The sequence below is a fragment of the Lichenostomus cassidix genome, chromosome 11 (assembly GCF_008360975.1).
Source record: "Lichenostomus cassidix isolate B80296 chromosome 11, HeHo_3.0, whole genome shotgun sequence".
Taxonomy (NCBI): domain Eukaryota; kingdom Metazoa; phylum Chordata; class Aves; order Passeriformes; family Meliphagidae; genus Lichenostomus; species Lichenostomus cassidix.
The window spans coordinates 19,535,757-19,558,672 of record NC_139492.1 but is presented as its reverse complement, the minus strand read 5'-3'; the positions used below and the strand labels follow the sequence as shown (position 1 = coordinate 19,558,672).

Genomic DNA, 22,916 nt, shown 5'->3' with positions numbered 1-22,916 from the left:
TCAGAGGGCAGGGAGGGAAGGTATGGTACAACCACACAACAGAGTTTTCCTTCTTTATGGACTGTCACACTAATTGTAGCTGAATTTTTAAACTGAGGCAGATCTGAAAACCTACTGCAGCCAGATGCAACTTCTAGCCACATTCCTCACTGTACAGGTCGTGAGGGAGCTTATGTCATGGCAGAGGCAATGCCTTCACACCTCTTTCTCATAACTAATGCCAGGCCAGAAGGCAGAAGACACCCATCTGCTGGGTTATCCTTGTCCTCCTCTGGCCAGCCTGGCCTGTTTTCCAAACAGGCTGGGTGTTTTAAGCTGCAGGTGCTTTCCCCATTATGGTTTGCTTTGCTGGGAACCTGTGCACTAATCCAAACAGTTTTATAGAAATAATGGAAATAAGAAAAATGCTACTGGGAAGGTCTGGCAGCGCTGTTCACTGCCCACTCAGCCTGGGGCACTCAGTGCTGCTTCGGCTGGGCTGTGGTAGTGCTAGTAGAGAACTGGCTCCTGGCACAGCCACTTCAGAGGCTTTCCACGGCTCTTTCCCAGCAGTTACTGCCTTGTGATAGGACAAGGAGCAGACACTTGACAGACACAGCGAGCAGCAGTGCTAGACACAGTGTCAAGCACCTCTGCTCCAATTCATGGCATTTTTTATCTTCCAGGCAGATAACAACATCTATCCCACCCACCTTGAGCAAGTATTTAAGAGATAAGCAGCACTGGTTTTGTTCAGCAGCAATGACTGGATTCTGCTCATACACTGGGCATGCTTTGCTAGTGTGTCCTGCAGGGCAGTTTCAGGTCATGCTCAGTGGCGCACCTCTAAACAACCCTCTTCTTCCTCTCTGTGGCATTTCCCACAGCCACCTCCTCCTCCTCCAGCTCCACAGGCAGGCCCAACAGCCAAGTAAAGCTGACAGCCCCCATAAAGCACAGCTGCAGAGCTCTTGTCGGCTCTGCTGTGTGTTTGCACTGAGGACAGGAGGGCACGTGGAGGGGGCAGGTACAGCAGGGAGCACACTGGGTGCAGCACAGACCCACCACGTCTTTGCAGAACTCACATACAGGCATTTCTCCCTTCCTTCCCAGTCCTCCCACAAAATTAGGAAAGAGACACGTTTTAATGACAGTTTGCTGAAATGTGCATTCCCTGCTGATTTGACATTGGGCAGAAAAAGTGTCTACAAAATCAATTTTTAATAAATGTAAACAACTAAATTATGAATGACAAAAATATCACTGAACAGTTAAATATTAATCATGTAATTACTTAAATTAATATTTTTAGTGCAATATTGTGATAGAGTTCTACTCATGCTGTGTTACTGCGCTGGCCAGACTGGTGCACAGGGGACAAGAGGACCACAGCAGTTCCCCCAGCAGAGGGACTTGGGGGCCCTAGGGCCACATGGTGCCACAGCCCCAGTTGCTGGTTGTCCCACAGGCCCTGCAATACTGGGTGCTCTTCTTAAGACCTCTGGAACCAGATCTATTAGGAAAGAACTTCTGTTTTCTGTTCAAAATGAAGCTGTCAAGAAAATGGCTAAACTGGCCCCAAACCAGAAAGCAAACTGCCCCAACCCAAAAACATTTCTGTCCCAAAGTGCCATGATACACCCCAACAGCTCTGGGTGATGCGCAGACCACAGCTGTGCTCAGTGATGATCTCGGGAAGACCAAAGGTACTCTGGAGGGAGCCTGTGGATGCCAAAAGCCTTAGCTGCTTCTGAAATGGAGTTGGGAGAGTTCATGAAAGAGATGGTGTGTCATGAGCTCTGCTGTGGGGGCTGGACTTACTGCCCTGCAGGCTCCCGCTGTGCTCCTGCCTTGACAGGTGCTGCAGGGAGCCTGCAGGGGGGGAAAATTAGTCTCCAGGATTAAGGGGGGTGGGCAGCAGCTGTCTGTAGGTTCTTGTGGGCAGCACAGGGCTTCTTTCCCTGCCCAAGAAACTAAGAAAAGAATTTACTGGCACTCTTGTCCGTGTGGGTTGGCTGACTGTGTTTGTTTTTAATCTAATAAAAGGAGATCTTAATATCATAGTAAAATTGGTACAAAGCTAGAAACTCGCCTTTTAGCATTTTGGCAAAACATTATTGAAAATGTAAAAGCCTTTAGCAGAAAAAACAAAAGCACAAAGAAACAGTAGGAATGGGATCAGCAGGTTCTGGCTCTTGGGAGACGCAGGGAAGTGCATCCAGCAAGGGCTTGAGGTGGCAGGCTGGAGGCTGGACACCAGCCCCGTGGTGGCTCTGCGGTGGTGGTGGCCGAGGGCAGGGGCCCTTCAAGGGCTGGGATGGGCAGCACTGCAGAGCAGTGACTGGGCAGGTGGGAAGAGCACATTGCTGGGAGGGCGGGAGCAACTGAGGAGGAAGAACAGGCAACTGGGAGGATCTGTGCACTGGGCAGATGGTGTCAGCATAGTGGGACCTGACCAGGGAGGTGGAGGCAATGGAAAGGCATGCTTGGCATCCTTGGACTTGGAATGGATGGAGTTGATCCTGGCTAAGTCTGTTCCCTGTATGGAAATTAAATATTGGACACAGATTATAAGAGTATTTCTAAATTAGAAAGTGAAGCATCTCTTGCAAAAGGGTGGGAATGTTGAAGAAATATTCATTGTTCAGACTCATCCTTTGCTGTAGGATCCCAGTGCAGCTCTTTCTGCCTTATCTCCCTTCCCTGTGCCTCTCAGCTCTTCACAAGCATCACTGCAAGTACCATTCCTGTGGGCAATAAGCAAGTGCCTCCTGAAAATGCCATTAACTAATTTGTCCCCTAGTACAGTACTGGTTGCCATGACCACTGATAAAAACCACAATTTTTGGGGTGACTGCTGCCCAGCCTGAGCTGCAGCAACTCCCCATGACTTTTAACTCACGGCACATGGTGGGTCACTGGAGGGAGCAGCTTCCTGAGGCTGCCAGCCAGGCTGGTACCTTACTTCTTGTTGACATCAAGTCTGTGCAGTGCAAAGCCCTTCCTGTCCTCCTGCACTTGCCGGCTCTCTGACAGCTGGGTGCATTTTGCTTCCCTGCTCCTGCCTGAGGCATTTTGTTCTGGCCGCTGAAGACACATCCACGGAGAGTTTCATGTCCTGATGCAGAGCATGGAGCTGCTCCTGGTCACTATGTTCTTTTCCATTGCTTCACCCATGGTGAGGAACCTTGTCAGGTGAAGTCCCCCTTGAAGCTGCCGTTTGGATTAATTTTGTGTTCTCACAGCATTGCCATTTCCATTTCCAGGTATGGTTTAAACTGCTGAGATGGGAGAAGCAGGAGCACTTTCCACATGCAGCATTACAACATGCTGCAATGAAGTTGGTTCTTGGAACATAGCGGCCCCCTAAAATGTCAAATAAATCCTTAAACTATTCATCACTCCGTTTTTGGGGTGGCAGTTAAGTCTTTCAACACTCTGTGAGTTTCTTTCCCCAGCAGTAATTTTGCTGGTGAAGAAATATAGCTCAGGGCACTCCACAAAGTGGAACCTCAAAATTCATGTTTTGTTTTCATTACCAAAAAAATGCTTTACTACATTAAAGAGTGGCCCATTAAAATTTTGTACCCTGTCTTCTCTGCACCCTGTCGTTGTTGGGAAACCTTCCCCTGTGCCTGTGCAGAGCTGAGCAGCTTTGCTTCTGCAGACTCCACAGAGAAAGGGCAGCAAAGCGGTGGAGGGTTCAGCCTTGTGGCTAGCACAGCTTTTTCTCATGAGAAATTTTCTTGTGTTTTATAAATAAAGATAAAGTTTGGATGTTATTGGAACAGTGTCCCAGAACTTGGACAGTGCAGGCCTGGCCAGTCAGGCCTGGGAGAAGGCTTCTGACTGACCAATCTGGGTGACTTTTGAGAACTCTATATATGTGATGAAATCAAAACAATAAAGGTCATTCCTTCTTGCCACTGAGAACTGGTGCCTTCATTACTCTGCTAGCTGCTCAACAGCGACACAGCCTCAGCCCGACAGGTTTAGGTGTAAGATCTCAAAACTTACAATAGCCATGCAAATTTAATCAGTATGTGTATGTACTGAACCTTAAGATATCAATGCTTCTTCTGTTTTCAGTGTATCCCAGCACAGCACACTGGCAAAGGAAATAAATTAACTGTCTGGTTCCCAGAATAAAATCTAACAGTGTACAAAGCAGTATATTTAACTGTCTTGAGCAAATGGCTCTAAAATAACAACGAAAAAGAAAACAATGGATTACAGGAGTCTTACTGAACCTTGTGATTATACAAATTAAATGTTGCCAGGTGAACTGGGTGGTATTCTCAGATACAGTAGGAACACTAGAGGTTGGAGAAAACAGTAAATGTTATAATTAGGGTTTAGGAGAGCACTTGGTTATTCTCACAAGTAACTCAGATTAGCTGTATGCTAGGATGGGCATGAGAGCAGACAGTAGAACCTGGAGCTTGCTTAATTAAGAGGGCAAAAAAGTTTTTAGCAAAATTCAGTGGCGACCTACTAAGTCCAGTTTTATTTAATATTTCCACAGTTTATTTAGATATAAATGGCACATTAATAAATTTACAACTACATTAGCAAGTTAGAAGATGAGAGCAAGGTGCAGCTGTGGAGAGCACATCTGGCTGTGCTGCAGGAACCCAGGGCCAGCTGCACAGGGCACAGCCAGAAGCACCAGCAGGGCAGTGGGGCAGCAAAGCAGTCCCTTCCCAGCGCTCAGATGGGCACTGGGGTCACTGCCGATGCTCCCCATGCTGCTGGGCCTGAAAGCTCAGGGTGGGGTGATGGCATTGGGAGGAGGGAGGCAGCAAGACTATGACTGCAGCAGTCGTCAGCAGCGCTGGACATTGCCTTGGGCAGGGTTTGATGAGCTTGTTTTCCAGGGAAGGGGAAAGCCCTGCCCTGGTCTCAGTGAGGGGGGGGGGGGGTTGGATTTCATGGGCGATTTGAAGGGGTGGCTCGATAGTGAAATCCAGCCAGCTGTGGGATAGTCTCTCTGGGAAATGGAGGAGTCCTCACTGGCAGGATTATTTAAGACTCGACTTTGAAAGACGAGACTCTCTGCAGTTGGGAACAATGCTGCACTGTCAGAGAGATGGACTCAATTACTTAATAGGTCGTTGCTGTCTGTCTCCTGCATTTTCCCTTTCAAGAACATATATTCAGCTGGGTTATTTCTCATGGGAAGACAAAGTGTGAGAGAAGCCAGGCATTTGGAAGGGAGAGTCTGGAGAAGCAGCAGCCAGGCAGATGCCTGGTTTGCTCTCTGCGGAGCAGGCTCCCCATGACTGGAAAAACCTGGAGTGATGTAGCTGATATGGTCCTTCAGTCCTGCAATCAGCTGATCCCTTGGTCCCATAGGTCTTGCTCATTTTTTTTTGCTCACAGAAGAATTGCCGCGGTGCTCTCCTCCTGCCAGGGTCGTCTCCAGGACTGCTGGTGGTGGCACTATGGTCCCACTGGCAGTGCTGTAGATGCTGCATGGGCCATTGGTTTCTGTTTTGCCAAAACATTCTGCATTGGATGGACACTGACAAGTCCATCCAGCTCAGTGCATGGGCAACTTATCCTTCAGCACAGAAAGGCTTAGATGGTGTTTGATCAAATGGCAGCCACGCTGGAGGCAAGCTCATGGCCAGAAACCCATCTGAAGTAACCACTTGGCTCTCTGTTAGCAGGACATGGTGGATGGGGATGTGTAACAGAGCTGGGGACTCGTGTTCTCACCAAAATCACTCTGCCAGCCATGGGGTGAGCATTGCAGGGTGCTTTCCTCACTGGGGCCATGGGCCTGACTGGCAGCCCTGGCTGAGGGCTGCATGAGCCTGGTGCCAGGGCAGCCGTGGGGCTCTCACTGCTGCTGTCTCACTGCACCAGCAGTGCACTCACACACCCAGGGCTTTGTCACCAAATTAACATCCTGTGTTACCTTATGCACATTGAATTGATGCACCTGAATTGGTTGTTCTTAAGCCCCAAGGCTGTAATGAGATTTTGTCTCTTTTGCCCATTTCTTTTTCTCTTCTTTGTTTCAGAATAAGTCGTCTGTTTAATGGCACAGAGCCTATTGTCTTGGATAGTTTAAAACAACATTATTTCATTGATCGAGATGGGGAAATCTTCAGATATATATTAAGCTTCCTAAGGACATCTAAGCTACTGCTCCCAGATGACTTTAAGGTACGGAAAGCTATAGTTTGCAATCTGTTTTTACCTCCCATTCTTGTCATTTGTTTTTGTGCGGGTTGGTTTGTGTGCTTGACCTAAACAAACTTAACTAAATGTTGCTGTTTATTTGTTAGGATTTTTAGTACTTGTGTATTACACCAGGGATGCTGTTATTTAATAAATGGACAAATGGTTGTCATGGATACCAAGAAAAGTTAAATGATGAAGCTTATGGCTAAATCAGTTTTTCTAAACTAATTGTATTTTCTCACATTTTTAGGTTATTTATTAGGGTATAACAACAATTAAGAAGCAACATCAGCAACTTGCACTTAGCAGGGTTTAATGCTCAGAATCTGAAAGAAATGTTTTAAATTTGATACTTAGAGGACTTGAACTGTGTAAATCTTTTTCTTGTTGGTGTAAAAGAGAAACACCTTTAAACAAGCCCATGAGGATTTGTGTTAGACATAACCAATGCAGATACTTTGATTTCAGGAACTGATCTGCTCACTGTTTATGAATGTCAAAATATTCTTGTGAGATGGAATTGACTGAGGGCTTTTTAAGGAGCAGGACATGTTTTGTGCGAAATCATGGCACTTGTGGTTTCTTTGCAGGCCCTGATTGTTTAATGGCTCTCCTCTTAGCCTTGTTTGTTTGGCTTTGCACTTACGAAACTTCCAACATTGTCACCCTAATGTATGAAAATTAGAAGACAAAAGTGTCCAAACTGTAGATGACAAGATTCAACAAAAGCACTTATTCCAGGATGAAATGATGAATAAATTGTGATGGCATATGGGGATCTGCTGAGTTAGAGAACGCAGAGCATTGCTAGGAAGGAAAGCTCCTGCTTTCTCTGAGATGCCATTTCACTTTGTAGTACTGGGTGGCCCACAGGATCACTTAGCCAGTTGTGACAGAGTCCAGAGCTGTGGTGGTGGCTCTTGCCAGGAGTAGAGCTGGTCCTTCTGCTGCAAACTCAGCCACTCTCTCCTGAGTTAGGAGGATAATCATGTCTGACCCCACCACGGGAGGGTCTGCAGCTCACACCTTGTGCCAGGGCAGGGAGGTTTGGCCACTCCTGAGCGGTTTGGAGAAGGGCTGTCCTGAGCACTGAAGTTTCTGGTGAGTGGCAGGTGGGCTGGGAAAGCTGCCCCATGGGCTGTGGTGCTATGGGACAGGCAGGGAGCCAGGGCACTGAGGGCTGGGTGGGAGAAAACTCTACAGTGAAATGAGAGAAAACCTGCAGGTAGCAGTGAAGCTAAAGACCAGACCAGTCCTGGGGGTTGTAAGAGGGATCAAGTAAAGGGCGTGGATGGAGAAGTGAGGGAAGTGCCAGAGAGATGCTTTAGCAGCACTGGTTTGGATGATCCAGTGGGACAAGGCGTGAGAAGAGACTGTAGGAGAGATGCAGTTCAAGCTGATCGTGGCCTCAGCCAGCATCCAGGTTTCAGAGGTGTTCAGTAACAGAACCAGCAGGATTTGGCTGGAGCCTGGAGGGCAGAGTGCCCGTGGGTGCCAAGGACTTGTCTGTGCAGCGAGCCCTGGCAGGGCTGGAGAGACTCTGGGGAGCTGGCACCGTGCCCGGGCTCAGGCCGCTGCTCCAGACCATCCCTTTGCATAGGGTTAACTGTATTTTATTTAGTTCTTCCCTGGGAGAGCTTTAGAGCAAACCCCAGGCAAATGAGGGCTCAAGAACAAAGCAAAGCATTGCTAGGTAGGGAGTAACTAAGTAAAAATGCATAGAAGAATGCGCTGTAAAGCTATATTAAAACTGCATTGTAAACGGATTTGACTTCACAGAAATTGTGTAATTTTGCCAGCATGATTAAAGTGACAGAAGACAATAATCAAAGGCAGCAAATGGAATCACTCGGTGTTTCTAAATGCAAAACTCTATTTAAGGTATAAAACCTGACAGGTTTTCCAGTGAGACTTGCATTAAATGTTCTTTATGTCAAACAAAGCATTATCAAGTGTTTTGAATATTTATTAGTTTTTACCCCTTAATTTAATCAAGCAGTTTACTAGCCTCAAGGTTTAGCCAAGTTGCTTTTCAACTTGAATTGCTGCTCAGATGGTTATTTTGGAAAGTTTGGAATGTTAGTACCACACCAGCGTTATTGTGTTTGCTGTGTCAGTGTTGTTTTCAGACTAAGTTAACACTGAAATGCAGAGAAAGTGGGGTGTGTGTTCCAAGGCAAATGATTCTTTATTATCAAGTCTGAGTGGTGTGTTTACAGTGAATATTAATTACACTTCCAGCTACTGCTAAGCCAGAACTTGAAAGTGTCTCCCAGGTCTTCCTGCTGAAAGTAGCACTCTTATGGTTCCTATAATTTTCCTGGATTTGGGAGATTTTGAGCCACATGAAGTGTGCTAAGGAATGACTGTGAGTGTTTGGCTGAGTTTTGCCCTGCAGCCAGCCTGTGCCAAGCTGGTGATGGGGCATAGCCTGGAGCTGCTTCCAGCTCCCTGTCCCTGCTCTGGTTCAGTGTCCCATGTGTGTGACACAGCACCCTGAGCAGCCCTCGGCCTCGAGCAGAGGTCAGCACCCCCCAGCTCTGCCACCCTGCTGGGTGAGGGGGTGGCTGCCACAGGAGCTGCTCTTCCTCTGGTGCCCAAACCCTCCTGCCTTGATCTCCCCTGCCATCGGAGGCGCTTCCCAAGGACATCATGAGCAGCACGTGTCCCCTTCACTGTCAATACCTAAGTGCAAACAAAACCAGGACCTGTTGTACCTGCTTATTTGAGACTCACTCCCTACTCAGGGAGCATCAGACAAAAATAGACAGACAATGTGTCTATTGTTACTCCGTCGCAAAGGAGGGAGGAGCAAAAATGCACGGGACATCTGAGTTTTATTTGGATTACAGAGATCACCTGTAACACCAGGATGACAAGGCCACCACTCGAATGTATGAATACAGTTACAAAATTAATGTGCTTGCATCCAATTTTAAGTCTTCTCAAACTGACCTCAGGAAATGGTGCAGTTGTCATCGTAGAAGTGAGCAACTTTCTTTCATAGCCAGGAGTCAGATCTTCACAGCACTAAAAATATAAAAGAAACATTGAGTCAGGATGACAGTTTGTTGTTTCATGTAATAAAGAATAACAAGTGAAAAATGGACAGAAAGAGCCATTTCAGCCTGTTCAGGAACACAACATTAGGTACAAAAATAAAGGATGACTTTGGTCCTGAGAGAACAGCATTAGGTCCGTGGGACACATGGTCTCAGTCTTTGCTGGCTGTCGCTGCCTGGAGTAGCAGATCTGTACCTCCCCACTGGCACTGACACCGAAACGGCAGCACAGCTGGCCTTGAGGTCACACCTCCCATCTCCTGCCCAGGAAGATGTCACCTTTGTCAGAGTTTAGCCCATGTGAAATCCACCACAAGAAAAGCTTTTCTACTGAACAATAAGAAGAAAATTATTTTGTGAAAGGTAAAAGGCTGCATCTTTGAAAGATCTGTTTGCGTTTCCCATGAGATCTAAATGTAGGCCAGATGTTGTGGCTGGAGAAAGGCTGTGTGCATCCCACCTGTCTATCTGCTCCCTTTTTCAAGTGACCTGGCAGAACTTCCCCACTAGTTCCTACAACAGCCTCAAGAAGTTGAAGGCTCATGGTAGCTACGAAGGCTTTTTGTGGTACTTTACAGAAAAATGAAAGGCTGTACTGTCTATCTCCCCTTTGAATCTATCAAAGAGCACCCTGCTTGTGACTGTCACTGTGGTAGGAATCACCTTTGGAATAAAATGTGTATCCTAGGCTAAACAGAAGCAGCTCCATTAGCTATCATAGTGTTTGGCTCTGGTACTGCTGTTAGGGAGCTTGGAACATAGGGAAATAATCCGTAGAAGAAATGGGAGATGCATTAGCCCCGCAGGACAAGGAACTCCTGGGTACTGTACAAAATCTGCTGTGGGACACTGCCTGCTGCTCAGCAGCACTGCACTGACACCAGGCTGGAGCCTCTGAGAGAGCGAGAGGATGCAGTTTCTGTGTGCAGTGCTGAGCTGGACAGCAGCTGTGCTTGGGGGCTGAGCTTCAGTGAACCTCTGTGCACTTGGCCACTGTGGCTACTCCCTGCCTGTTCTAGTAAAATGGGCCTCTTCTGGATGGCTCCAGGGAGACTCATGTCTGCATCTGCCTTTGGTAACTTATCAAAACTAACAGCATGAAAATGTTTTCATACAGTTCCTGTGGCACCTCCCTGGTGAGGCCTCTTGTGGGTTTAATTCTTCTACTTCGCATTTTGTATTAAACTTCAGCAAATCTTCAGGTTAGGATCTGATAATCTACAGTGCAAGGGTGGAAATACCTATGTCAGTATTACCTGGGCATCCTAAGCATTCAATGCAGATAGTGCAGAGCTGGGGTTTTCCCAGTCACAGACAGTGTTCTGAACAGTATATAAAACCTGAAGGAAAAGATTGTGGGCTTGATGTGTAGAGCCCATGACCCTACCCAAGCAAAGGACTTAAAGAACCAGACCCCCATGCTGTGAGCCACTTATTCTATGTTCCTGGCTTTGTGCAATCCTCTTCCCTCCCTACATATACTGCCAGATTCCCTCACGATGCCTCAGTCCCTCCATGCAGAAAGGCCAAATGTCCCATAAGAGGAGCAGAAAGGGGTGGGGCAGCCTTTGCAGCTGGTGGCTGTGGGCAGCAGTGGAGTGGGGTCACACAAGGTGTCCCTTCACAGCACTGTCACTGGTGGACAGCGATGAATTTCTCTTGCCTACAGAAGACAGTTTTTATCCCCTCTTGTTACTGTGCACAACAAATTCCCTCTATTGGCACTGCCTGGCAGTAGATGCCCTGGCTCCCTAACATCACCTCTTGGCCCCAGCACACTTCAGTTCCCAAGGTCTGTTACAAGGCCCTTCTTCAGGTGCACAACCCTTTCCCTATTTGTGCTCAACCCAAGTGTGGAATAGACACAGGCATGAGAGCTTTACTTTAGAAACGAACCCAAACACCTTGGCTCAACCCAGGCCGTTGTACCAGGTGCCTAGAGAGTATGTGATGCTCCAGCACAGCCTTGATTTCCACACGGCCACCTGAAGTGTGGCTGTATCATTCTAGGAACAGTAGTGGAAGAGCTGTTCTTTTTGAAAGCAGGTTTTCTTCTCACTAAATTATATCAGAATGTAAAAATTATCCTGTTTATTTTAAGGTAAATGACAGCTAGCAGGAGTCACTAAAAAGCTGCATTTGATGGGGTGTGCTGAGTTGGCTGTGGGAGAAGCAGGGGTGGTGTGATCCGGGTTTTGTTTGGTTTATGGCATTGCTGTTTTGGCCTGAGGGTGCAGGACCATTGAACTCCTGTGATTCAGGATACTGTCAGGCTAGTCCAAAGCCCAATGAAGGCAGTCAGAAACTCTCAAGAATATAATGGGCTTTGCGTCCAGCCTCGGGAGCACTGTACTGCTCTCAGCTCTCAGAAATAAAGGACTGTTTCTTCTATCGCTGTATCATCTCTTCCAGGTTTTACTGTTGAGTTTTCTTAGCACATACTCACTTCATTGATCTTACAAATAATACCTTATTTTATAGTGACCATGAACCCAGATAATCTAAAGCTAGTTTTTCAGGACCTACTGAAAACAGCAGATGACTTTCCATTGCCTTCAGAAAGCACTGGGTGCTCCTGTTCACTCTATAGCATTATATTTTTCCTCAGCAACGCATGTTTTCCTTTGCTTGAAAAAGCAATCCATGGCAGCAGGTGCCAAGTGAACATTCAGCAGGCCACTGCACACACCTCTGTAGTGAGCAGTTAGGTGGTGGACTGTGCAGATTCAGTGTCCCGCACAAAGATTTCAGAAAATTTGGGCAGAGGTCTTCTTTTTAATTTAGGCCACTGTTTCCTGTAGGTTTAAAATGATCCCCTGTTCAGTAGCCAGGGAGCTTCACTGGTGGACAGAGAAAAGCAGTAATGGTTCAGCAGTGAATGCTGGTTTTGGGTAAGGGTGAGAATACCTTCCCAAAGGGTGAGAGGATGAGGCTTTGGGGCTGATGCTCTTACCTGAGACCATGTAGTGCAGCCAGGCTCCATGCCTCTTTGCCTGGCCTGTTCCCAACACCAGCTGTTTGCAGCATGCTCTCTCTATTATTTCTTTAATCTTCTGTTATTTTCCATCTTCAAGATGTCCCATGAGTGTGTTTGTTGCCCTCATTTCTTCCCACTTGCTCTTATACCTCTTCCTCTCTGCTCCTCTTATCCTCCTGTCCTTTTTTCTCCCTTAGCCATGTGCACATTGTTCCAACCTTAGCAGACATCAAAGAGGTGTAAAGGGTTGGATGTCCCCTTTGTAAGTCAATCACCTTGCCCTGTCACTGAATATTCATACCTCTCCAGGCTGCAGGCAGCCCTGGGGTGAAGGAGCACCTCCACTACCAGTGGGTCTGTGGTGCCAAATTTGAGCAGAGCTAACTGCTTTGGTTCAGTGATACCCTGTAGCAGCAGATTTTACAGGTTAATTCCAAACCACTATGAAGAGTTGCACCTTTTTGTGCTGCACATTCATTGGCCTTTGATTCCCCCTCCTGCCTGAGTCCTGAGGCAGCAGCTCACCCATTATTTTTCATGTAATTTTGGTGCCCATTTCTTGATTGCTTCTTGTCATATTCTTTCCAGTCCAAATTATTTCAGTCACTTCACTCTCAATTTTTCTTTTCATTTCATTTCATTGGTGCAGAACAGGCCTTTGTTGCAGGTGTTGACCTCCAGCCCACTCCACAAAGCACCTGTGGTGCAGCATTTGGATCTGTAAAGAGGTGCAAGAGCCAGGAAGGTAAACACAGGTCTTTGCAGGGAGGAGCTGGCGCTGAGCTCTTGTTGCTCCTCTTCCCCTCAGGAGGCTGGAGGAGGCTGTGGGGCCAGCAGGAGCAGAGCACCCACAGGGGCTTCTCCCTTCCCTGCTCTGGCTGGGCCTGGCTGGGTCTGGGGGGCACAGCTGCCCCCTCAGGTCCAGGGGTGCTCACACACTTTGCCTCCATGTGCTCTCACGTATTTCAGCTGAGGTGGGAAGATCTGTCAGAATCTGGTGAAAGGATGTGCTTCTGTGCAGAAAATGTCTCACTGAACTGGGAGTTGGATCAAATTGGGTATTTGGATTGCCCAAAGCCCAAGTGAAGTGATGGACAAATGGCAGGGAAGAACAACTCCTTTTAAGTGTGTTGGAGCACAGAGCTGAGCTCACAGCCAGCAGGATGGTCTCTACCTCCATACAATTTACCAGGCTCCAAAGTATGTTTTAAATACATGAATAGTCATGAACTGCAGGGAGCAGCTGAGCTGCTGTAGCGGAATTTTAGCCTCAGCCAAGACAGGTGAGAAGTGAAGCTGAACTGACATCTCCATCTCATAACGCGTGCGAGAGGCAACAGCGAAGCCTGAGATCTGCTGTGAGATCAGAAGGATCCAAAGCCACGAGTGAAGATCAGGTCTCAGAACATCTTCTCTTACGTCAGTAGGCTTTGTTTATTGCAATCAGCTATTTTGATTTCTTAATCCAAAAGTAAAGCCGTCTGGCATTGAGCTTGTGGGATAATAAATGAAAGGATAATTCAGTGCAATGGGAACTTCTCGGTCAGCTCTAGCAGATTCAACACTAACACTGTGTGGTTTTCTGTGTAGGTGTAAGTATGTGGGCACCTGTTGCCTTTGCTCTCTTGCTGACAGTACATAAGCCTAAGTAGGTCAAACAGGAACAATACTCATTTTTAAAAGAGAATTATAAGCATTTCTAGTTTCTCTCTCTCCCTCTCTTTTCTTTTTTTTTTCCCAGGACTTTAATCTTTTATATGAAGAAGCAAAGTATTACCAGCTGCAGCCAATGATTAAGGAACTTGAGCGATGGAAACAAGAGAAAGAACAAAGGAAACATTTCCAGCCTTGTGACTGCTTGGTTGTACGAGTGACTCCAGATCTGGGGGAAAGAATTGCATTGAGCGGGGAGAAGGCTTTGATAGAAGAGATCTTCCCGGAGACTGGGGACGTCATGTGCAACTCGGTGAATGCAGGCTGGAATCAGGACCCCACCCACGTTATCAGGTTTCCCTTGAACGGATACTGCCGGTTGAACTCAGTGCAGGTAATGGGCTCTCCCTGCCTCATCGGTTGCTGGGGTGCTTTTTCACTATGTCTTGTTCAATTATATGCAAATTATTTGCTTCTGCCCAATTACTTTCAGTGCTTATACTGCAAGGAAACATTTTTCTGCCTGGTGAGATCACAGGCTTTCAGGTTTTCCTAAGTCTAAGCAGAAAAATACATTTAGATTTCGTGTATGTTAGTGCCATGCTGGCCTCATAATGGTGTTATACTGATAAATGCTAATTTTTTTCATCAATGTATAGCCTTTGGCAGTTTTTTTTTCCTCCAAAGTGCCTCTAGGAAGAAAGAGAGAGTTCCAAAAACTAAAAAAAAGAAAAAAAAAATCTCCACACCATTTTATAGAAAATGCAACAATGTGTAAATGCATAATTTATGTCTCACTCATAATTAAATGATGGTGCCTGCGGGATGGACTTAAAAAAATTGATCTCTGCACTTTTTTTTTTCAAAAGGATGTTCTATAAAAATTGCCCAGAGTATTTTAAACAAAATGTATTTCATTTTATACTCAGAGTTTTGACATTAGTTTTAAAATTAAATATATGAAACAAAAGAAGATAACTGGACAGATAGGTGGATGGCAGCAGGAATAAATATGTGGCCTGTGTTTAGGCAGCAGCCTGTGGGCAAGCAGTGCCATTTTTCAGGAATCACCAGCACTGCAGCGAGAGCTCTGCTGGTGTGGCTGTCCTGGGGCTGTGGGGAGGAACCAGGCGATGGTGCCATTAGCTTGGGCCTTAATTAACATGGGCAAGACAGAGCTCTTGGTTTTCCTGCATATGCCTTTGGAATACGTTGCAAATATTCGTATTGTGGGAAGGAAAATCAACCTAGAGGGGAATTTTTCCCAAGTTACCTTCTTCCACAGCAGATAGGCTGTGGCTGCAGGTGTGAACTGGGCTGTGGGAAATGCCATGGTTGCCTTGATAAACTCCCCTGTGGGCAAAAACCCACACAGGAGTTGGTCCATGGACCAGGCTGGGCAGACTGGCTGGGGAGGGAGGTGCAACAGCAAGGGAGGACAGGACAGGAGCTCTTGTACCTGCGTGGTTGTTACACATCAGGCTCAGGCACCCTCTGCCTCCCCAGTGACATCTTCAGGGGAACTGCAGTTACCTGAGTATATGCAGGTGGGTGCAGCCATTTTAAAACCGTGACTGTGTCAGTGACCCCCCACTCCATGGGCAGTGTTCCCTGGTGCACCATGGCCTCACTGTCACCGTTCTCTGAAACCACCCTAAACCCAGTGGTTTTGGGTGGGTTTTGATTCAAGGCTCCCAGGTGGTGTATTTGGTTGAACTTCACCAGTCTATGGTTAATTTTGCACAGCCCTTAGCAATTTCATGCTTGGCAAGATTTGGGATGGGTTTGGCAAGGTTTGGGGTGGGTTTGGGGTGGGCTGCCCCAAGTCCAGCAGGCTGGGGGTGGTCAGAGGCACCTCCATTTGCTGGCAGGGAGACAGGGAGGTGTCTCTGGTGCTGTGCTGGGAGGAGAGGGAGCCGTTTAGCTTCCTTTAGGAAGGAGGTAGAGTATTCATGTCCCAGCCACGCTGTCCATGGGATCCTGTTAGATCACACAAGGAATTAGAGTAACTGAAACAATAAACAGTCACAGTGAGCCACTGAGCAGCTCAGCGCTGCCTGGCAAAGCTCTGGATGCCCACATGGTTTAGCACTTGGCTCTCTTTTATCCAGAGTGGTGTAACTCATAGCATACGTGTGCTTGTAGTAAAAGCTGAGCACTACTGTTACTATTTGAATGTGTTTTGAATTCAGTCAAAATTAAGACAGAACCAAAGAGTCTCTTCGTAAGTTCACGTTGTGGAAAAAGTTTCTGTCAAAGAGTCTACAGTATAAGTAATACTATTAAATTGCATCGTTTCACTAAATTACATCATTTTACTATATAATTAGTAGAAAGTGTTTTCAAACATTTGCTGGAAAATGATGCATTTCTGAGACTAAAGGCTGATGAAATCAGCAGCTAATTATCATTGGTTCTGATGAACTCTGGTCAGCACACAGGCACTGCTCTTCCCCCTCCAAGGATTTTTTGGCAAAACAGTATTAAGTCAAAAGTTGGAAGTATAGTGAGGCAAATGCACAGACTTAAGGGAGATGGACAGTGGTTGGAATAGCAGAATTTCTTCCAAAGAATCCCAAAGAGCAACACAGGATGGCTGCCTGCTGTTTACTGACGTGATACATTGCTTCTGTCTCCCTATACCCTGCACAATGTATTTGGTAGCACAATTGCATTATTTATATTTTTTTTCTGTATTTGGATAATGTTTTCATTAAATGCTTTATATCAAGAACTGTGCATATAAAACAAAGAACATCAACACCTAATAGACAAAAAAAAATACGGTAACTCTTAATTTTACACACATTTGTTATTGTATATAGGTATAGGTTTTTTTCAACTTGCAATAGGTTCTGGTGAGACTCACAAGTTTACCTTAGAGAAAATTCTGCCATGCTTGTTGAACATTAAGTCTTCATAATTAAGAATACATTTGTTAATATTCTGCAAATTTTAAATGAAGTGCACTAAGTGAAAGGATCAGGTTTCCATTTGGAAAACCTTCCAACAAAATCCGATGTGCTTGGAATATTGGAAGACAGCATATATTAAATCCTACCACAAATCCTGTATTTAATAATGTGCATGTGTCCCTACACATGGGAGTGTCACAGCTGATACTCAGTTTTTGGCTTATTATCTTTGGAGATTTTCAGGAAAGTAACTCTGATTTGACTCAGAGACGGTCACTGCTTTCCCCTTCTCCTTATTTTGCCTTCAGAACAAATAATGTGTATAGACTCAAATTCTCTAAATGGAATTTAAACTTGTCCCTGTCCAAAATGCTTTTCCATCTCATGCACAAAAGCACTGAAAGGAGCCTTTCTCCCTAGACCTGAGCTCAGCCTCATCCAAGCAACACTTAAAACTGCAGTATTTAAACATCCTCAGCATTGTTTACGGGATTTGGCCTGTTTTGTTTCTTGCTGAGAAAATTGATGATCCCGAGGTTTTTAACACTAGATTATAGCCTGCAGTCTGGTCCTTCCAGCACGTACTGAGCAAAAATGAATCGCTTTGTTTGGCATGTGGTGCTCTGAGGTGTAATGTCTATCTGCACTGGGTGTTGGCAGGGGGAAGCTCAGTGAAAAAGAATCCTGTGTTAACATGCAGCCTTCCACAGCTTTGGTCTGAGGCAAGCCAAGGGCACCCCCCTGCTTGTGTTGTCTTACAAGCAAATTGATTTTTAAAAGTTTTTAGTAAGAATTCTGAAGTACCGTCTCTCTCAAAAATCTTACCTGTCAATCCTCTGTTCCACTATCCAGTTCAGTGGGAGAAGCTTCCTTTCCCATGGCTGGGTTGTCTCTCATCTTCATCCTGTCAGGGCTAGGAGCAGGGATCCATAATACAGTCAGAATACAGCCCCGCCCATGAAACAGCAGCCTGCTAATGTCTTACTCCTCCTTCGGTCTCAGATTCCTCCTGCCTTCCTCTCTGAGGAGGAACAAGTGTTGGTGTCTGCACCCCATTTCTGTCCTACAGGCTGCATAGAGCCCAGGCAAATAAGAGAGAGGAAAGCTTGCTTTCTCTGTCTTAAATATATTTTATTAACCCACTCTCCTGCCCCTTCTTTTCTTCTCTCTCAGTTCATTTTCCTTGCATACTCTGGTGTGCTTTCTTGATCTTTCAGTTCTACAACTTTCTTGCAATGTAGAATATGTAAAAATTAGGGCAAAAGTCAGGGAGATTTGGCAGATGTGACTTTCTGAGAATGTTAAGTCCCTGTGTCCCAGGGCCAGGCAGAACTCCTCAGGCAAGTTGATTTTCAGCAGACTCGGCATGGCTTAGGCAAAGCTCTGCTGGAGCAGCCTCTTTCCCTTGCCTGTCCTTAGAGCCAGGATAGCAAAAGTGAAACGTTTTCATTACCACGGAAAAGCCAAACCCTGGATTAAATGCAGATGGATAACACAGGCAGCCCCCTAAGGAGGGATCGAACAGATTAAAAACCAGCAAATGCTGCTGCCATGGTTTGCGTTGCACTATGACACTACCTTGGACACAGCTGTCCTTCCAAAATCATGTTTGTGGAAAAGCAGAGCCAACACTCGGGCAAGAGAAACGGTGCAGTAAGAAATGCCCTCCCGTGGGTCTGTGTGTGAGGGTGAGGGCAGTGCTCTGGTGTGCAGCTCCTCGGTGTAACCACTGATGTGCTGTCAGGGCTGCGAAACTGAACAGAGACCAAACTCTTTCCACAATCTAAGCCCAGGAAAGGACGAGTTCACTCTACCTGAAGGTGAATATATTGCTTAGACATTTCTCTAGGATGAGTGAACAAATTTGTAAATGGCTTGGTCCAGGTCACTGCGGGTGGCACAGAGGTGTCACAGGGGGGTGGTGCTGCTGTGACCAGGATCCTCAGGTTTAATGAGCCACTGGGTCACTTCCCTGTCCCACCTGCGGCCACAGTTGGAGCCACACGTTGGGCGAGGCTCTTTGAGAACAGCACAGGCTGCTTCCCTCGATGGCATTCATCAGTAGAGAAAAACACAGGAACCATTTTTCCAGGCTGCTGCCCTGGACTCTGGAGAGCCTGAGTGGATCCTGCATTGTGACCTGCCCAAGATGGGTCTGGCATCTTCTCTCACCTGACTCTGGGAAAAGCCTGGTTTATCCTGATCTGCTGGGAAGCCGAATATCAATACACTCCTGCATGAGAAAACACAGCCCTGATCCCATTGCCAGGATCAGTATATCCTGGGGAAATGTGCTGTGTGACAGTCACAGAAATTAAAGTTGCCTCTGGGTTCCTTAAATTCATGCATCTAAATTGTACCAACTTTTCTTTAGGAGAAGAAAGAGAAAATACATATTTGGGCAGGACAGATTAACCTCTTTATAGGGCCAGAACATCCCCCTGTTGTCCATGTCCTGGCCTTGTGTCCTGTCCCTGCCATGCTTAGCTCCCTTCCAGTGAGGGAAAACAGCTGTGATTGCCAGGAAGATCTGGTGGATGTGTCATTTGAACTCCTGAACTCCATACATTTTCATCTGCCAAGGAAGAGCTTTTCAGCCCCTCTCTCTCAGACTGTTCATACTATTAATGAATAATTGGCACTTTTTATTACAACCTGAACCTGATGTTGCTTTCTATAAGCAGTAGGAGATAATACCAGTATCACCACAGTCCAGTATTTTACTATATAATGTACTAAGCTGCTCTAAGAGTGCTTATTTCTTTGATTAATTTTTGTTTTCTACAGAGGTTTGCTGAGAGCAAGACTTTAATCACAGTATAGTCATTTAACAATAAGTTATAGAATTATAGCTGAATAATATTCATTCAATGAGGACTTGAAAGACTAAATCCATCATTTAAATCTGGTGCTTCCAAATGCTTTTATCACTGAAATTTCCTAAATATTAATCTGATTTCTTTCCCTCCACATTGCAGGTGCTTGAAAGATTATTTCAGAAGGGATTTAGCATGGCAGCTTCCTGTGGCGGTGGGGTGGATTCCTCCCAGTTCAGTGAATACGTGCTATGTCGTGAAGACAGACGACCACAACCCACCCCAACAATCAGAATAAAACAGGAGCCCCTGGACTAGGCCTTCCCTGTGCCCCCTTTGTAACCGTAGAAGTGTTTAATAGTCCCTTATGTGAAACACTAAGGATTTGCAAAACAGTATTAGCAAACAGATTTTGACTTTATGTTGCCAGTTAGTGGTATTCTGAAACTACCTGTCACATAGCCAGCCATGGAATGCATTTGGAAAACCAGTCGTCTGTTGTTCCCGGTGTTCCTGAGCATGCTCAGTGTGGCAGCTCTGGGATGAACTTTGGGCTCACCAGCAGTGGTGTGGAACAGGCAAAGCTTCGGAAACCCTGGCCCTGGACTGGACTTCTGCAGCAAGAGTGATGGAAGCCGTGGAACAGACCAGCAGGAGCAGTGGCCCCGACAGCTGCCCAGGGACACCCAGAGCTGCACCACGGGGACAGGGGAGTCTGCGGGAGGAAGAACCCTAAAAACTGCACTGAGAACCTTCCCTGACTGCTGCCCCGTCCATATCACATGTGCTTTACACCCCCAACATCATGGCCACCTGGTGATTGTACTCACCCACATAAGCAAATGGCTTATTTTTATACTACATTTCCAACTGAGGTCTCTCTCTGTGAACAGGATCCGGAACCAGAAAAGGACTGATTTATAGTCACTGGTGCTCAGTACTAAAACCCCCCACAAACCAAACAAAACAAGTGACAAGAAATTAAGACAGGCTCACTTATTAGACAGGCAATATTTGCAACAGTAGGGATCTGGAAGCACAAAATAAAATGCCATCCACCACCATACAAGGGTCACATACCCAACGTAGAGCTGTAGCTCTCTTAAAGCCACTCTTGTTTTGACACAGCAACTGTTAAGTATTGCATCATCAAAGAAGTGTGGTTCTGCCAAGCAAGCTCTGCCACCCCTTGGTGATAATTTACTAGCCATGTTAGAAGCCCACATTTAGCAGGAAAGTTTAAGAATTTTGGACAAACCCACTCTTTATGGGTCTGGAACTCTTGCAAAGAGTTGTTAAAACCTTGTATTGCCATTGCCAGATGAAAGCAGGCTGCCTTTGGTTTAAATTATTATTTGAATTCTGTAGCTGCCCTCTATGTGTGTAACTTTCTCTGTAACAAAGTCAATGGTCTGCAGAGGAGTTCTGCTACTGCCAGGACTGGGCATCGAACTCACAGGGCTTCCTAACTCAGGAGACAGCACTGTGTTTGCAGGTGCAAGGTTATAAATAGCATTCTGCTAAATCCTGTTTATTGCTGTTTAGCATGATTGGGTCCTCAGTCACTAATTCATGTGTTAATCAGAATTTAGTTTCTCCCACACTAATTTATAGAATGTGGTTGTAGATGCCGAATTTTAATTAAAACTCTTTTTAGATGCATAAATATGGCCATATAGAACAAGGGACAGAGTATTAAGTGGTCAACAGTTCTTTAATGTAAATTGATTGCAATCAGGCAAAATTTAAAAGTCATGTTTAAGACTAATACTTTCAAAGGCAATGAGCTGCACTGACTATCCAAGGTAAAATCTAGGCAGGGGTCTAATTTTTGGAAAAGGGCTGGATACCTGTGCATGGAAAATCAGACCTCTGCAGGTTTTCTCACCTTGGGCACCCAACTAGGAAACTCTAATGGCAATCCTGGCCGGTTGACCTGCTACCTTAGCAGAACAGTTGAGCAAATCTGTCTACTTTAAGAGTTGTAAAATTATTTTATTTTGTGGTTTTATACTTGTATGACATTCTAAAGTCGTTAGGCATTGCCATATTTGAATATATGGCACAACATTCTCCTTTGTATGTAAGATATCTGTAGAATTGTATATTATACATTTAATATTGTAAAGAACTTCACGTATAATTGTCATGTATTTGTGTATGCACATTTCTTATACAGAACTTCATGCCATAAACATTTCTGTAAATGAACAAAAAGAAGCACGTAGGGTGGAACACTCACTGTTATCCCCCATGTTGTTTGAAAGAGGTGAGAATTTTTGATTGCATCTTCTCCAGCCTTTTGCTCCATTCAGCTTGATGTAGCCACATCTTACAAAAAGATAAAAGTGTTTTATTTATTACTTTCGTACCTTTAAGTCCAAAGTATCCCTCAATTGTCTGTTCAGGTTCTTGTTTTTGTCCTGTATCCACGCCTGCGCTGCCCTCTGGAACAGGGTAAGCCATGTGCTTCCAGCAGTGCATCCTCTCCGTTCTTACCTCTCAGCCAGGGAATAAAGGTGATATTCCATCCCAGGGGTCTGCTCCTGCCCCTGGTGCTCTCCCCAGGCAGCTCTGGGGAGCGCAGAGTGGGATGGTGCTTTTACACATCTGTGGAACGTTGGAAGTATTTGTGGTTGGTTGGTTGGTTGGTTTTTCCTCAGTTTGGTGTTTACCGTATGATTTTATGGCTCAATAAAGCAGCTCCCGGCGTTGGGGCAGCTTTGCCGAGATGGCATTGGAAAGGGTTCCAGGCTGCACCAGCCGAGATAAATGTGAACTTGAGATGGAAAGTTTAAATCATGACATCACAGCATTGACTGCAAAATAGCACAAAGGCAAGGAAGACATGTGGAAACAACCACTTTCTTAGAAGAAATATGCCTTTAAAAAAAAAGTTAAGCTAGGACATGTTCTTTTAGTTAGTAACTTCAGGTCACTTATTTAAAGATTATTACAGTTTCATTTATATCTTTTTTACTTATTTCCCTATATTTTTAGGCAGCAATATCAGCAAAAACTGATTTGAATTTTTACTTCTGGCCTTAAACCACAGCAACATAACTTAATGAAGAACATTGCTCAGCATCACTAAGAGATGTTTTAAAGCACCACAGTGCTTCACCCAGTGAAGCTGTCGTGTGCAGCCAGCACATTTGTGTGGTGAAGGCCAAGATGCAAAGCACAGCCTGGTTTTTCACCTAATTCCATTGAACAAAACTGTTCTGATTTGCTGTTGCTGAGCACTGATCCCGGGCTTGACAAACACGAGGCTCCACGAGCACCTTGTGCCCAGGCTGTCACAGCTCCAGTCACAGACAGA

At 45.7% G+C, this 22,916-nt stretch overlaps 1 protein-coding gene and 1 long non-coding RNA gene across 4 annotated transcripts in view; one reads left to right on the top strand and one right to left on the bottom strand.

Moving 5' to 3' along the window:
• KCTD15 (potassium channel tetramerization domain containing 15) overlaps positions 1-21,965 on the top strand; it is a 45,784-nt gene extending 23,819 nt beyond the window's left edge. For all 3 annotated transcript variants that reach the window (XM_085072069.1, XM_085072068.1, XM_085072070.1), the window contains exons 3-5: positions 6,009-6,153; positions 13,952-14,257; positions 19,757-21,965. In XM_085072069.1, coding sequence (XP_084928195.1) covers positions 6,009-6,153; positions 13,952-14,257; positions 19,757-19,912 — 607 coding nt within the window. In that variant the 3' untranslated portion in view covers positions 19,913-21,965. The remainder of the gene's footprint in view (positions 1-6,008; positions 6,154-13,951; positions 14,258-19,756) is intronic.
• On the bottom strand, positions 8,992-13,956 carry LOC146432430 (uncharacterized). Its single transcript, XR_014854592.1, has 2 exons — positions 12,187-13,956; positions 8,992-9,201 (listed from the first exon to the last, which is right to left on the bottom strand). It is a non-coding gene; the product is annotated as an uncharacterized LOC146432430 (long non-coding RNA).
• Positions 21,966-22,916: the final 951 nt, after the last annotated feature.